The 14,179-nt window shown below is 42.8% G+C and overlaps 1 protein-coding gene across 2 annotated transcripts in view; it reads left to right on the forward strand.

Annotated features, from left to right (window-relative positions):
• The first annotated feature begins 2,328 nt into the window (after positions 1–2,328).
• Positions 2,329–14,179, forward strand: part of ENTREP1 (endosomal transmembrane epsin interactor 1) — a 67,345-nt gene continuing 55,494 nt past the window's right edge. The window contains exons 1-2 of one of the 2 annotated variants that reach the window (XM_032164244.2): positions 2,329–2,366; positions 13,135–13,191. In XM_032164244.2, the coding sequence (XP_032020135.1) occupies positions 13,180–13,191 (12 nt within the window). In that variant the 5' untranslated portion in view covers positions 2,329–2,366; positions 13,135–13,179. Of the gene's footprint in view, positions 2,367–2,755; positions 2,858–13,134; positions 13,192–14,179 lie in introns of those variants that run through there. The other variant, XM_032164245.2, reaches the window with a different exon arrangement.

Genomic DNA, 14,179 nt, shown 5'->3' on the forward strand with positions numbered 1-14,179 from the left:
AATCAAGCTTGGTTTACAAAAATACCAAGCCCAAATACTTGAGATTTTTATTGGCATAATTTTAAAGGCTGGGGTAGTGTTACATGGATTTGTGTTTATAACCAGAAAAAGAAACTCAGTTATACATGTGGCCAGCAACAACAAATGACTGTACAACAACCCTTAATTAGTAGCTTTGGAAAAGTTTTAGTCACCTTGTAAGATGAGTAAAGCCTTTAAGATGATAAAATCATCTATGGATTTCAATTATTTTTGCTATCATCTGTTTCTGCATGGGGAAAAAGTCTTTAAAATTTTTAAGAATAAAGTATTTGGAAATACTTTACAGTATTTAAGTATAAAATATACACAGAGATGCACACAAATCATAACTGTAACTCCATGAATTTTCACAAAATGAACCTTACTCATGTAATTAGTACCCACATCAAGAAAGAAATAGTCTCCAGCACCCCTTGAAACCCTCTTTCCAGTCATAATCATGTCCCCCCCAAGGACAAGTGGATATCGTGACTTCTAACAGCAACATTCTTAGACACAAATAATACATTTTTAATAGTAAGTTTCAGGTGTCAATAACTGGCCAATGAAATAGATTTGTTTAGCTGAGAGAATTTCTTAAGACTCAGTCAGACTTACTATATTGCATGGTGTAATACATTGTTAAAAATTAAATACTGTTAAGCTTGTATATAAAATAGAGTATAACCTCAGCCCCAAGAAGCTTTTCATTTAACACTAGCAGCAATTTAAGAGCATATACTGTATGGCATTTTTAAAAACTGCATGAGGCCGGGCGCAGTGGCTCACGCCTGTAATTCCAGCACTTTAGGAGGCCGAGGCGGGCGGATCACGAGGTCAAGAGATCAAGACCATCCTGGCCAACATGGTGAAACCCTGTCTCTATTAAAAAATATAAAAATTAGCTGGGTGTGGTGGCGGGCGCCTGTAGTCCCAGCTACTCTGGAGGCTGAGGCAGGAGAATCGCTTGAACCCGGGAGGCAGAGGTTGCAGTGAGCCGAGATCACGCCATTGCACTCCAGCCTGGGCAACAGAGCGAGACACCATCTCAAACAAAACAAAACAAAACAAAACAGAACAAAACAAAAAAACCCTGCATGAATCAACAGACTTTAAACACTTATTTTGAAAGACATCTCCTTTTCCTCCAGAATTTGAATTTATTCATGGGAGCAGTCTCTAAAGGAAGTCCTAGGCACCATTAATGACATGTGCTTTAATAATTTAAGAAGTGTATATGTAAACTTGGGCACATTGACAGTATATCACATTGTGGGTTAAAGTGTAACGACCAATATAAATACAGCTTCCACAAGCAGAGCATAAAAACTTACACACACTTTTCTTGGTTTATTGGGTAGGAGGATGTTAAATACCTTACGATAAGATAGGCTTTCTAATACTGGAACTGACTAACTGCAAAGAACACTGCTGTGATTCTTATCAGGAAAAAAAGTCCATTATAATCATTTTAGGCATGAAACTTTCTACGCATTAGAATTCTTCCGAGGTGAAAAGTATATTATTAAGGGAATTCATTTTGCAAAGAGTAATCATTTTTTTTTTTTGGCTCTAAAGGTTTTTCATAAATTACCAAAGTAGGATTTTATTAGGATATTTCCTCGGAAGTTTGGGGGTTCCGTGTTCTATCAGGTGATGCCTAATAGATGCCTGATATAGCTCATAAGTCAATGAGAAGACAGAGCGTTACCCTTGCCATGCGCTCCGGGCTACTCCGGGTACTTTCTTTACGGATGCTGGATGCTTCCAAGGTAACCCAGTCTTTTCATTCCCGCTCCTATCGAGATGCCGGGAAAGCACTCCCGCGCCGATGCGGGGTAGGCAAGTCCTGCGCCCTGTGAGCGGTAACTGCGCTCGGCGTCGTCCTTCCCGAAGTCCTTGGTTTACGCCTCTTCCCGTCGAGTCGCCCCAAAGCCCCTCCTCCAGGCATCCCCTTCCTTGTGGGGGCAAAAGTTTAAGGGCGGGCTCCCTTCTCATTAAAGTGCGCCGGAGCCTCTCTCGTGGCTGGACAGTAAAGGGGCTCGAGGCCCCTCGGCGCTTTCCTCGCTCTTCTCTAGCCCCAGCTCGGCGGGTGGGGACAGACGCTGAGACTTTTGGTGGCCGGCGCTGACGCGTCCTGGCTGTGGGGTGCCTCCCACCTCGAGGGACTTATTTAAATATTTGGGGCAGGGCACCCTCCCAGGACCCCAGGAAGCCGGCGCAGGTTCGGCGGGGACCCTGAGGCTGTGACGCACTTGCCCCGGCACAGCGCGAGCACGAAGTGCGCGTGGGTGAGAGTGAGGGTGCGCCCAGGGCCAGCGGGAGGCGGACCCGCCAGGAGGCAGGTGGGTGCGGCCGGCTGGAGCCAGGGCAGCGGCGGCAGCAAGTGGTTGGGCCGTGCGCATTTCCTTCCCTCCCCCTCGGCCTCGGAGCCCGCCTGCAGTGCTCCGTGTGCGGCGCCTTCGGCTCCGCTCCGTCTGCCCGCCGCAGCCGGCCGCACCCTTCCCCGTCCGTCCATGTCCCTGCCCGTGGTGTCCGGGTCCTGTGCCGTGGTGGGTTTCGGTGGGCCGCAGGCGCCCGGGCCGTGCCGCCGCCGCCAGAACCTGCCCCCGTGGGCCGGTGGCCGGGGGGTGCACCCGTCGGCCTCTGTGGTCCTGGGTGTGGCCGCCGCCGGTTTCCTCCCGCCGGGCAGCCGCCGTGCGCCGGGGCGTCGGTGTGCCCGCCGCTGCTGCAGCTGATCCTGGGCTGCTGCATGGTGGCGCTCAGCTTCGGGGCGCTGTCGCTGAGCAGCTCCCCGCAGGTGAAGAACTCGTGCCCGTTCTGGGCCGGCTCCTCGGTGAGTACCGCAAGCGCGCCCCGCTCGCCCGGTCATCCCAGTGATAGGGGGCTCTGGTCGTTCCTCTCCATTGCTCCTTAGTTGGCCTCCAGGGCTGCAGTTGGGGGAGCCTCACGCCCCCTGAAGTTTTTGGAGGCTGGAGAAAAATGTTCCGCGACGGTCGAGTTCAGGGGTGAATTGGATTGCACCTGAGTAGTGTCTGTTGCGCGCAGGCTGAAGGATTTTATTTTCCCTGTCAAGCTAATAGAATTAAACAAAGACACCCAGCTCTTTGGGAGATTGGAAGACAGGGTGTGGGTGGCAGGAAAGTGGGAGGAAAATGATTAAACTTCTTTTGGTCATTGAGTATTTGCTGCACTGACAACGTCTGTGCTGGGAGGGCAGGGATTTTGATCATTTTTGTTCACTGATGTATCAAGAATGCCTGGCACATAGTAGGTGTATTTGTGGGATGGGACAGTTTGACTGGGGCACATCGCTTGTTTTATTCTGCATTAAGACACACCTAAGTGTGAAATGTGTAGGGTGGCTCGACCCCCAGACAAGTTCAGGAGGTAATGAGAGGGTGTGTGTGAACTGGTGCTTGTACCTGGTCATTAAAGGAAGGCCTTAACCCCACTGGGTTCCTGGAGCCATGCAGGCTGCTATGCAGAATTCAGTTTGTGAGAACCGGGACCTGTCATGGATGAGCTGGCCAAAGGTCCTGGAGCGCCCAGCAGCTAACTAGAGATGTCTGCTCTCCAGGACCCACTCCTCCCTCCTCCAACCGGGAACGCTGAGCCTGGGGCCAAAGAGTGCCCAACTTCAGAGAAAAGCTGCTGCCAGCCAGTATCTATGGACACCGGGTGGCCACTCTCCCCTGCTTCCTAACAATCTCACAATTTCCAAGGCATCCAACCCCTTGAAGTGTCCTGGGTGTTGAGAGACTTGGAAACACATCTTTGTGGAATGACTATGGAAGATGAGTACAGTAAAGTAAATAACCTCTCTTTGTATCTTTTTTTAATTTTTAATTTTTATTTTTAAGGGACAGAGTTTCCCCATGTTGCCCAGGCTGGTTTCCAACTCCTGAGCTCAAGCGATCCTCCTGCCTCGGCATCCCAAAGTATGGGGATTAGAGGCATGAGCCACCACAGCTGCCCGTAAATAACCTTTCTATGAACTCACTGTGTAAATCTGAATGTCTAGCAATGCTGCTAGTTTTTAGTAAGATCTGTAATCAGTGTGTGTCCTGAATGGTAAGAACTGCTTTTGCAGTTTCACACATACTGCAATTCAATACCAAATTGAAAAAAAAAGGACTCGAAGAACTAATTGAACCCAAAGTAATTGTTTGAATAAGAACATTAAGAACGTTAGGTTCCTTGAGACTCGCCTGAAATTGTATACTTCATCCAGTGCCAGTCTGCTTTCCTTTTGAAATACTTTCATGTTGAATGATCTTATTGGGGTACATGCTGGGCTGTGGTGAGTGAAGGCCATGATTTGTGCCTCGTGTAGAAAAAATTCCACCCTGGTGGCTCTGCCTGTGGGCTCTGCCACTGGCCTCTATGAGTGTTCAGGAAAACTACAGAAAAATGGATATTCCAGACGGGGTAGAAATTAGACCCGTTATGCCACCTATTCTGTTTGTCTGACTAAATCCAGCCAAATGGTGGGTGCATTTCATTTCTCTAAATACCGTGGGCCAGTAATGATCTTGCATATATTTTTAGGAATTTGCTCTTTATAAAATCTTAATCTATTGTCTTCTCAAACATAGCTAGTTTAGGATTCTTAAAAACTATTTTTTTGTCTTCTAAAATTAAAAGCTGAAATCAATTTACTATTATGAATCATTTCAGAGGTAAATGCACTTAGATATCAGTCAAGCCACAGTTGAATTTGATGAAGTAGCAAAAGAAAAGAAAAGAAAAGAAAAAAGGCCTTCCACCAGCAAGTGAAGGTTAATACTCCTGGTCTGCTGGCTGGGTATGTCCTTGTCTTCAGGTCCGGGCACACCAGAGGAGAGAAAGAAATCAGTGATTTGGAACTGACAAATTCTCTGCTATATGTCTTTCCCTATTCTTCCCCATACCCTCCAAACCCAGGTCTATATGCAACTCTATAACTGTTGGTTATTCCTGCTTTTTGTGACTTGTTCCTGAGATTGACCTCAGAATTTGCAAAGTGACAACAGAAGCAATAGATACTGTATTTATAGAACAATTAACTAAATACAAATTTAAGAGGATGGCTTTAGGCACCATGACTCTCTTGGTGCTTTAGGGGAAAAAAGCCTTGTATCACATGTTTTGAATTTATGCATGTGACAGAGGTTGTTTTTTAAAAACCTCGTGTTATGGAAAAGTTTACATTTATGCAGTATATGATGAACCCGCATATACCTTTCACCCAGCTTCAACAATGGTTTCTTCTGCACCCCCTTCCTGGGCTCTGCTGCTGGCCTTGTGTCTTCTGATAAACTTCAGAAGGATGAATATTCCAAGCAGGGTGGGAATTAGATCCTTCGTGCTCCCTAGTCCATTTGTGAGATTAAATTCTCTTATTGTTTGGAAGCAAATCTCAGGTGTCACATTTCATCTATATATATTTCAATGTGTGTATTTTTACCACAAGAAAATATAACCAGCATAGGATTGAGTGGGCAGTCCAAAGAACCATTCCCTTCAATTTTAAATCTTTTATTATAAAAATTAAAAAACTCAACAAATGTAGAAAGAAGGGTGTAATGATCCCCCATTTTACCCTTCACCCAGTAGCTATCAACACATGGCCACTTTATACCTAACACTGCTCCCCCTTCCTAACACCCCTAGATTATTTTAAGGCAAATTCCAGGTAGCACAACTTCAGCCATTAGTATTTTAGTATGTATTTATAAAAGAAATGGGCTTGATAGGACATTGTAATTAATTCAAAGACAGCTAAACTAAGGTTTCTATAAAAAAAAAAGTTGGGAGATTATGAGTCGAGAACTGCAGAATTAAAAAAAACACAGCTTTGACATATATTCATATGTCATACAGCTTACCCATTTAGCATTTAAAGTGTACTGGTCAATGGTTTTTAGTAAATTCACAGTTGTGCAACTATCACCACAATTTTAGAAAATGTTTATCACCCCTAAAGTTTTGAGTAGTTACTCCCCATTCTCCACCATCCCCACCCCTAGCCACCCACTGATTAACCCACTTTCAGTCTCTGTAGATATGTCTGTTCTGGACATTTCATATACATGGGATCATATAATATGTGGTCTTTTATGATTGGTTTCTCTCACTTAGCATGTTTTCAAGCTTCATCCATGCTGTGGCAAGTCTCAGTACTTCATTCCTATTTTATTGTATGCATATGCCATGTTTATTTATTCACTCACAAGTTTTATTGGCATATGAAGCTAGGCAGTTGAATGGAAGTGCCAACTTATGTCTAAGGTTACTTCGAACCCACATAGGAACACAGTAGAAGAATATCCTCATATTTCAAGCTTTGACCATTAGGATCTTTAGCCTGCTATATCAACTGAACCCACACATCTTCTTTCGGCCTCACTGAAAATTTTGCTTGTATATTTGATACAAAATTAGGTTCAAGAGACAAATATATTTATTTGAAATGACTATTTGTTGAACATAGTATAGTTCAAGGATAGTTTTTCATACATATTTTCTTAAGAGAGCCCTGAGCCTGAGATTTTGGAGGCTTCGTTCACTTGTTTGAACTTTGAAGGTGTATTTTATCTATTTTAAAAAACACTTAAGAATTAACAAATTCTATAAAGCATCTTTTTTCATAGTTTTCATTCATACTTTCAGCAACTTGAAGGGAGAGTTTTTAACGTAGTCTGTGTTTTTGAGCACTCTGAGCGTTTGATTTCTTCCTGGTATCACTGGTAAATCACTCAATATATTATTATTCCCAAAATTCATGAGCCTAAGAGATGAGCCATCTTGAAAAACAGCCTGAGATTTGACTGGAGGTGAGTGGCTAAGGGAGGATCTCAGTGTCCGTCTTCAGCTGTGCTGTCCTAGCTCTCGGTTTGGGGGGTGCGTTTAGTGTTAACTAGATTCCACTGGGGTATGGGAGTTAACTAGATTCCACTGGGGTATGGGCGTTAATGTCAGCTAGATTCCACTGGGGTATGGGAGTTAACTAGGTTCCACTGGGTTTAATCAGATTTCCACTGGGGTATGGGAGTTAATGTTAACTAGATTCCACTGGAGTATGGGAGTTAACTAGGTTCCACTGGGGTTAACTAGATTCCACTGGGGTATGGGAGACTCGGTCGGCCACACTGCAGTAGATTTAATGAAAGAGGAGAGAGAGTTGCATTGGGTTGTCTCTCCTCCTTCAAAAACAAAATTCCTACCTTCGATGACACGCATGATCCTTGGGAGATATTTCAGATGAGTGGTAGAGACTTGGTGGTTGTTTTTTGTTCCTCTCTGTGTGCCCTATTATTCTTTATCAGTTGTATACATTCATGTCTTTGCTTTAAGTCACTGATCTGAATTCATGATCATCCTTCTTTGAGTCCATGATTCTTTGGCAAGGTTCCACTTTCATATAAAGAGACAGATGTTGGTGAACTTTAGGGTGAACCTTTTTAAAAAAATTGCAGTGAATAAACATAAAGAAAAATCAATGGACCAAACGAAAAACTAACATAAAGATTATGGTTACTACCAGTTAAATGATAGTAAATTTTTTTATCATACTAATCAAATACTACTTTAATATTTAAGGGATATTTCAAATATAATTTTGGGGATGAGTTTTATTGATTTCTTTGGTCCTTTATTTTGCATATCAGCAGAGTCACATTTATAAGTTCTGTGCCTCTCGGCCTCAGTTACTCATCTGTAAAATGGGTGGGATGCTTCTTCTTCAGTACTGATTTTGTGAGAGTGTAGCTAGAGTATACATAGGAGAGTGCATCACTGCTGGACCCAAGCACCAGACCTGGAATACACGGGAACCTGTATCAGTGGTTTTTAAATACCGAGGTAATAGTTAATAAAAGTAAAGTGAACAGGCCAGTATTTTTGTAGGACATTATAGTTACCATTATGTTTTCATTAGAAATATTCAGTTGCCCACTTTCTCAATTTGTTTTTTTTTAATGAGCTATGCTAGACAGATAGGGAAGAAATACACACACATACCCATTTTTTAAAAAGTTGCCATCATAAGAGCTATAGGGCAGGGTAGGTTGTTGAGAAGTTTGACATATTATTTTCTGCTTATTTACAAAGTAACACAGGACATTTACAACATGGCTTTTTAAAAATCTCTGTGTTTACATACAGCAGCTTTTGATAGATGATTCAGAACATTTTTGCCCTAACACATGTTAATGGATTAGCAAAGGGAAATAGGACAGTAGAATTATAAGCTTCTGATCTTAACGATTTGATTTTTATGTTGGAAAATGAAAGCACATTAATCATTTATGGTGGGTAACAATGACTCTCCCCTGGGGTATCTCAGAGCCCTTCTTTGCAGTATCAGAAAAAAGGAAAGGCCTCTGCTTTTTCCTGTAAGCTACAATAAATGGGTTATCAGTGAGTGAAACAAAAATTGTAATACCTCTCATTATAATAATATAGAGATTGTTTGGTGTTAGAAAATAGGTTCTTACCTGTTCATTCAGGGCAAGTTCCATCTTGCGCTAGATGGAAAGAATGCTGATGGAGTTGCTTTTTGTTGCTGCTGAACTCTTTTAGGAAGCACAGGGGATGAAAAATGTGTTTAGTCTTACATAGTCATCTTTGAGCAAGGTCATCTCCTGTTTCTGGCCTCCATTCATTCATTCACTCATTGACTCTTATAACTAACTGAGTGCCTTCTGGGAACCTTTAGTGGTGTGTGAGTGAGTACGCACAGGTCCAAGTCCTCATCGTGATACTGACAGTTAAACATGTAATAGCATTGTGGCATAATGGGAGCCATGGAAGGACATTGTTAAGGGACCTTCTTGACTCATTTCTGATGGAGCTCCAGCTACTGCTGCCACCAAGGGAGGTGGAGGCATTGAATACCCTGCCTCCTTCTCTTCTTCTTTTCCCAACCCCTTTCCCCATCCGTGAATTCTGCCTCCCTTTCAGATGAAATGGAAGCATCATTCCTTAAGTCTTGAGCTCTTAAAAATTGTATCCCCAACTGTAGCACCTCTGTTCCCATTACCATTCGAGAGGCTTCTAATCATCCAGGCCTACTTCATCTATTTGCTTTTCTCCCCATCACCACTCACAGGGTTCCCCAAGTGCCTCAGGGCTTCACTGGGCTTGAAGAGAGGGAGAAGTTGAATAAAAGTAGGTGTATGCCTTTGTTGCGGGGTTCAGGAATGGAGATCCGCAACTATAGCTCCTGTCTGGAGCTGGAATATAGTTTCTTAAAATGTTGTAAAGAGCGGTGGCTTACAAGAATCCTGGTGGGATTTAACTTGAATATGTGCTGAGTCTATAAAACAATTTAAATGGAAATGACATTCTTAGTTTGTCTTCAATCCATAGACTTGGTATATGCCTTGACTTACTTGGCTATTCATTTAATATTGCACAATAAACTGTATTTCTCCCCAGTGAGGACTTAAAGATCTTTGTCATATATATTTTGAGATTATTGATGTTTCTTATTTGTCATGTATTTGTACATATATACATTTTGTACATACTTTTTAACTTACAGTTTCTATAGTTTGTTGCTACCATATGCAAACAAAATACCTCCCCTCCAAAGGAAGCAATAAAGATAGCTTAGTTCTTTGGTTTCAGAGGTACCTCATTTGAAGTGACAGTTGAATCTGTCATGATCTATTAAAATAAAAAAAATAGAAATGCCTTTCAACTTAGAAACTTCACCCCTGGGACTTTTTTCCGCTGAAATAAAAGCACTTGTTTTTAAAGATATATGTTCATAGATGTTTACTGCAGCATTGTTTGTGACAGCAAAAAACTAGACATAGAATGAATGCCCATTAATATGGAAATGATTGAATACGTTAAGTATAGCCACACAATGGAATGTTATGTAGCCACTAAAGTAAAATGAATTAGAGCTGTTCCAATGCACATGAAGAGATTTCTATGAAGTATTTATTGAGAGAGAAAAGGAAGAGGCAGGGAAAGTATATCTTTTCTGATTTTTTTTTTTACAAAAATCACATCCCTGTGAGTGTGTATATATACACATAGACATATGTGTGTAGTAAGAAGAATTTAGAGAAAAATACATACATATGTAAAATATGTAAACATGCTAGATTGTTAACATGGAGGAGGGTAGGGTGATGTGGCTGGGTAGGCGATGTGGGAAGAACAGTTTAGGCATATTGCTATTTTATAGGCTTTTATGGCTGGGGCTGGACACTTCCTTTTAATATTATTATTATTATTATTTTTGAGATGGACTCTCTCACCCAGGCTGGAGTGCAATGGTGCGATCTCGGCTCACTACACCCTCTACCTCCTGGGTTCAAGTGATTCTCCTGCCTCAGCCTCCCAAGCAGCTGGGCTTATAGGTGTGTGCCACCACACCCAGCTAATTTTTGTGTTTTTAGTAGAGACAGGGTCACACCATGTTGGCCAGGCTGGTCTCAAAGTCCTGACCTCAAGTATTCTGCCTGCCTTGGCCTCCCAAAGTGCTGGGATTACAGGTGTGAGCCACTGTGACTGCCAATAATATTGTTTTAATAGAAAAAATATATTCCAAAAAGCTGAACCACAGGGTTCTCTATTAATGGAGACCAGTAGCATTAATGTCAAATGCTAACTAATAATTCAAATCATATTTTTTACTGAATTGGGAGATTTGTGTTTTCCTTAAGGGCAGTCAAATATGAAGTTATGTTTTCACAAGAACAGCTTGAATTTCCTCAGCTAAGTCCAGTAGGCACCAGAGTGGGCAGGTGGGATGCACATGCACAGAGGAATACACACATACACACACATGTGCACACACATGCAAGCACGTGCATACACACATACATTCACAAGCATACGTGCCTGCACCCTGAGTCACAGATTTCTGAGGAATCACTGTCATCACTATAAGGTAAGTCTTCTGAGCTAGAAGAGACCAAGAGATGGTTTCCTTCCCTTACAGCATTTCTAAGGAAATAAGTGAGGACCAGACAAGTGAAATGACTTGGCCAAGGTCTCATAGTTAAGTCTTTAGAAGCTGAGTGGGAACCTGGAACTCAGGACCTCATGGATTGCAGTCCCAATTTGTAAAGTAGGCGCAACTCACACACTCTGAGTCACACACGCCCTGCCCTGTGTCTTCAGGCAGAAATTGTTTAGGGTAAGGAAATATCCTATTGGATTTAAAGAGATTGCAAGGTTAAAGTGCCTGGTAGGCAGGCAGCTAGTAGTACCTTTAGACATAGATGGCACACAAAGAAATTGTCACCTATCTGCCTGTATATGGTTTTTGATCCTTGATGTCAGTGGGTAGACTTGTCCTCTGCTGGTCTGATGCTGCAGAGTGATTACTCTCAGCTAATGAGAATGGAGAATATTGCAAGCAGGCCTGTGGGTTTTGAATTTGAAGGGACACTGTCAAGTCCTTACTGATGTGTAGTTGATAAACAGTGATTGTGAAATAGTGCATTTGAGCAATTTGGACAAGTGTAATGTGCTTGTAGAGGAAAACCCTCATGGCTGCATTTGGTAGACACACTATTTTACAAAGCTCAGAGTGCTCAAATGGCATCAGCACATCCCAGGCTGAAAAATTACTTTGATTATCCTTTCCCAATTGTTTATCAAACTGTGTTATCCAGAGGGCTGACCTGGGTTTCCAGTTTATATTTTGGCAAAATACTGGCCCTTTCCTTTCCTTTCCTTTTTTTTTTTTTTTTTTTTTTTTTGAGACAGAGTCTCATTCTGTCGCCCAGGCTGGAGTGCAGTGGTGCGATCTCAGCTCACTGCAACCTCTGCCTCCTGGGTTCAAGTGACTCTTGTGCCTCAGCCTCCCAAGTAGCGTCACCATGCCCAGCTAATTTTTTGTATTTTAGTGGAGATGGGGTTTCACCATGTTGTCCAGGCTGGTCTCAAAGTCCTGGGCTCAGGCAATCCACCTGCCTCGGCCTCCCAAAGTACTGGGAGTAACAGGAGTGAGCCACCGTGCCCAGCCTGTTTTTTCTTATTGAGATTTTTTAGCTCGTTTTTTATTGAAGTGTCATTTTGCAACATGAGCTCCTTCTCACAGTAGTTCCTCCCACTTTGTGGAATAAATGCTCTAGAACATATATTAATTGCCAACAATGGGGGCACAATGCTGGGAACTAGGACTTTAGAGAGACAAGACAAGAGTTCACAGTTAGTAGGTAATACAGAGACACATCCCTCAATTATTACAGTAGAGTTTTTGGAAAAAAAGAAGTGTGTGCAGAGGGCTTCCATGAGTGTCGAGCGGTGGAATCAGTGAGGGCTTCTCAGGGCAGGTGACTGCTAAATGGGGCCTTGCAGGATGGATAAAAGTTCTCAGGCAGCTAGGAGGGAAGCTGGGAGGACACAGCACTTCAGCAAAGAGAAAGAAGCAAATAGCCCAGGGATGTCAGGAGCCTGGTTGGCCTGAGGGAGGGCAGGTACTTCGTAGGAAGGTATGTGGTGGAGGGGCCAGGGTATGTAAAAACCAGGCTTGAGAGTAGGTAAGAGAAGATCTTGAAGGGCCTTGTTTCCCATTTCGAAGACTTTACCTGTCCCATAATGGATGGGTACCTGATGAAGGGAAGGATGCCACCAGACATGCATCTGATGAGGCTGACCCTGGCAACAGATTGGGTGCTGCTAGGAACAGGGAGCTTGGCTGAGAAATAGTGATTTCTCACTCACCAGAAGGAGAGGCTAATTTCTGATTGTGTGTTCTTAATTGATATTAAGAAAAAACAGGCCAGGTGTGGTGACGTGCGCCTGTAGTCCTAGCTACTGGAGAGGCAGAGGCGGGAGGATCACCAGAGCCCAGGAAGTCAAGGCTGCAGTGAGGCATGATCGTGCTATTGCACTCCAGCCTCGGTGGCAGAGCAAAGCCCTGTCTTTAAAAAAACAAAACAAAATTAAGCAAAGTCAATAAAAAAAGCTTTGAGGGCTTGGAAGTAAAAGTCCAAAATGGTCTACCAGAATGAACCCTGTAATCCAGGAGGAATATTAAATGTTTGATTTGGAATGCTTTGAAATTTCAGTATCTTTAAAAATATGTACTTTTGTGACTGAGGATTTGTTTATTGGAATTGGTCCGTTTTCTATATTTATGATAGTTTATCCTTACAGGTGATACTCTCTGGAATCATAGGATTAACAACTTGGAAAAGGCCTATGATACTCCTGGTATGTACTGATCTTATAAACTGCTACCCTTTATAAAATGTGCTATGTATGAAGTCTGTTCATATAAACCACTGAAGAAATACTTAAGCTTCCTTGTTCATTAAAAAATAAGTTAACAGTAGATAATATTAGAAGTCAGATGATCATAACAAGTAAGTGAGATAATAATTTTGCTGGTTTTCTGATTCACTTTAAGCTCCTTAAGTACCCAGTGCTATATAAGTGTCTTTAGTTCCAGCATTAAACCCATCCTAAAGGTAGAATTTTTAAAAAACTACTTACTATGGGCAGTTTTAAATATACACAATAGTGGAGGGAATAATATAATAAACTCCCTGTACCCATCGCCCAGGATCCATAATGATTAACTTCCTGCCAATCTTTACAGATATACTCCCACTCATTTCCTCTCATATTCTTTTTTCTCTATATTCTTTTTATTTATTATTGTTATTATTTTTGAGTCAGAGTCTCGCACTGTTGCCTGGGCTGGAGTGCAGTGGTGCGATCTCAGCTCACTGTAACCTTTGCCTCCCGGGTTCAAGCAATCCTCCCAAGTAGCTGGGATTACAGGCGCCCACCACTGCGCCCAGCTAATTTCTTGTATTTTTAGTAGAGACGGGGTTTCCCTATGTTGGTCAGGCTGGTCTCAAACTCCTGACCTCGTGATCCTCCCGCCTTGGCCTCCCAAAGTGCTGAGATTACAGGCGTGAGCCACCAAGCCCGGCTGTTATTCTTTTTTTTTTTTGGACACAGTCTCACCCTGTTGCCCAGGCTGGAGTGCAATGGCACGTTCTCTGCTCACCGCAACCTCTGCCTCCCAGGTTTAAGCAGTTGTCATGCCTCAGCCTCCTGAGTAGCTGAGATTACAGGTGTGCACCAACATGCCTGGCTAATTTTTTTATTTTTAGTAGAGACGGGGTTTCACCATGTTGACCAGGCTGGTCCCAAACCTCAAGTGATCAGCCTGCCTTGGCCTCCCAGAGTG

The sequence above is a fragment of the Hylobates moloch genome, unplaced genomic scaffold (genome assembly GCF_009828535.3).
Source record: "Hylobates moloch isolate HMO894 unplaced genomic scaffold, HMol_V3 SCAFFOLD_10, whole genome shotgun sequence".
Classification (NCBI taxonomy): Eukaryota; Metazoa; Chordata; class Mammalia; order Primates; family Hylobatidae; genus Hylobates; species Hylobates moloch.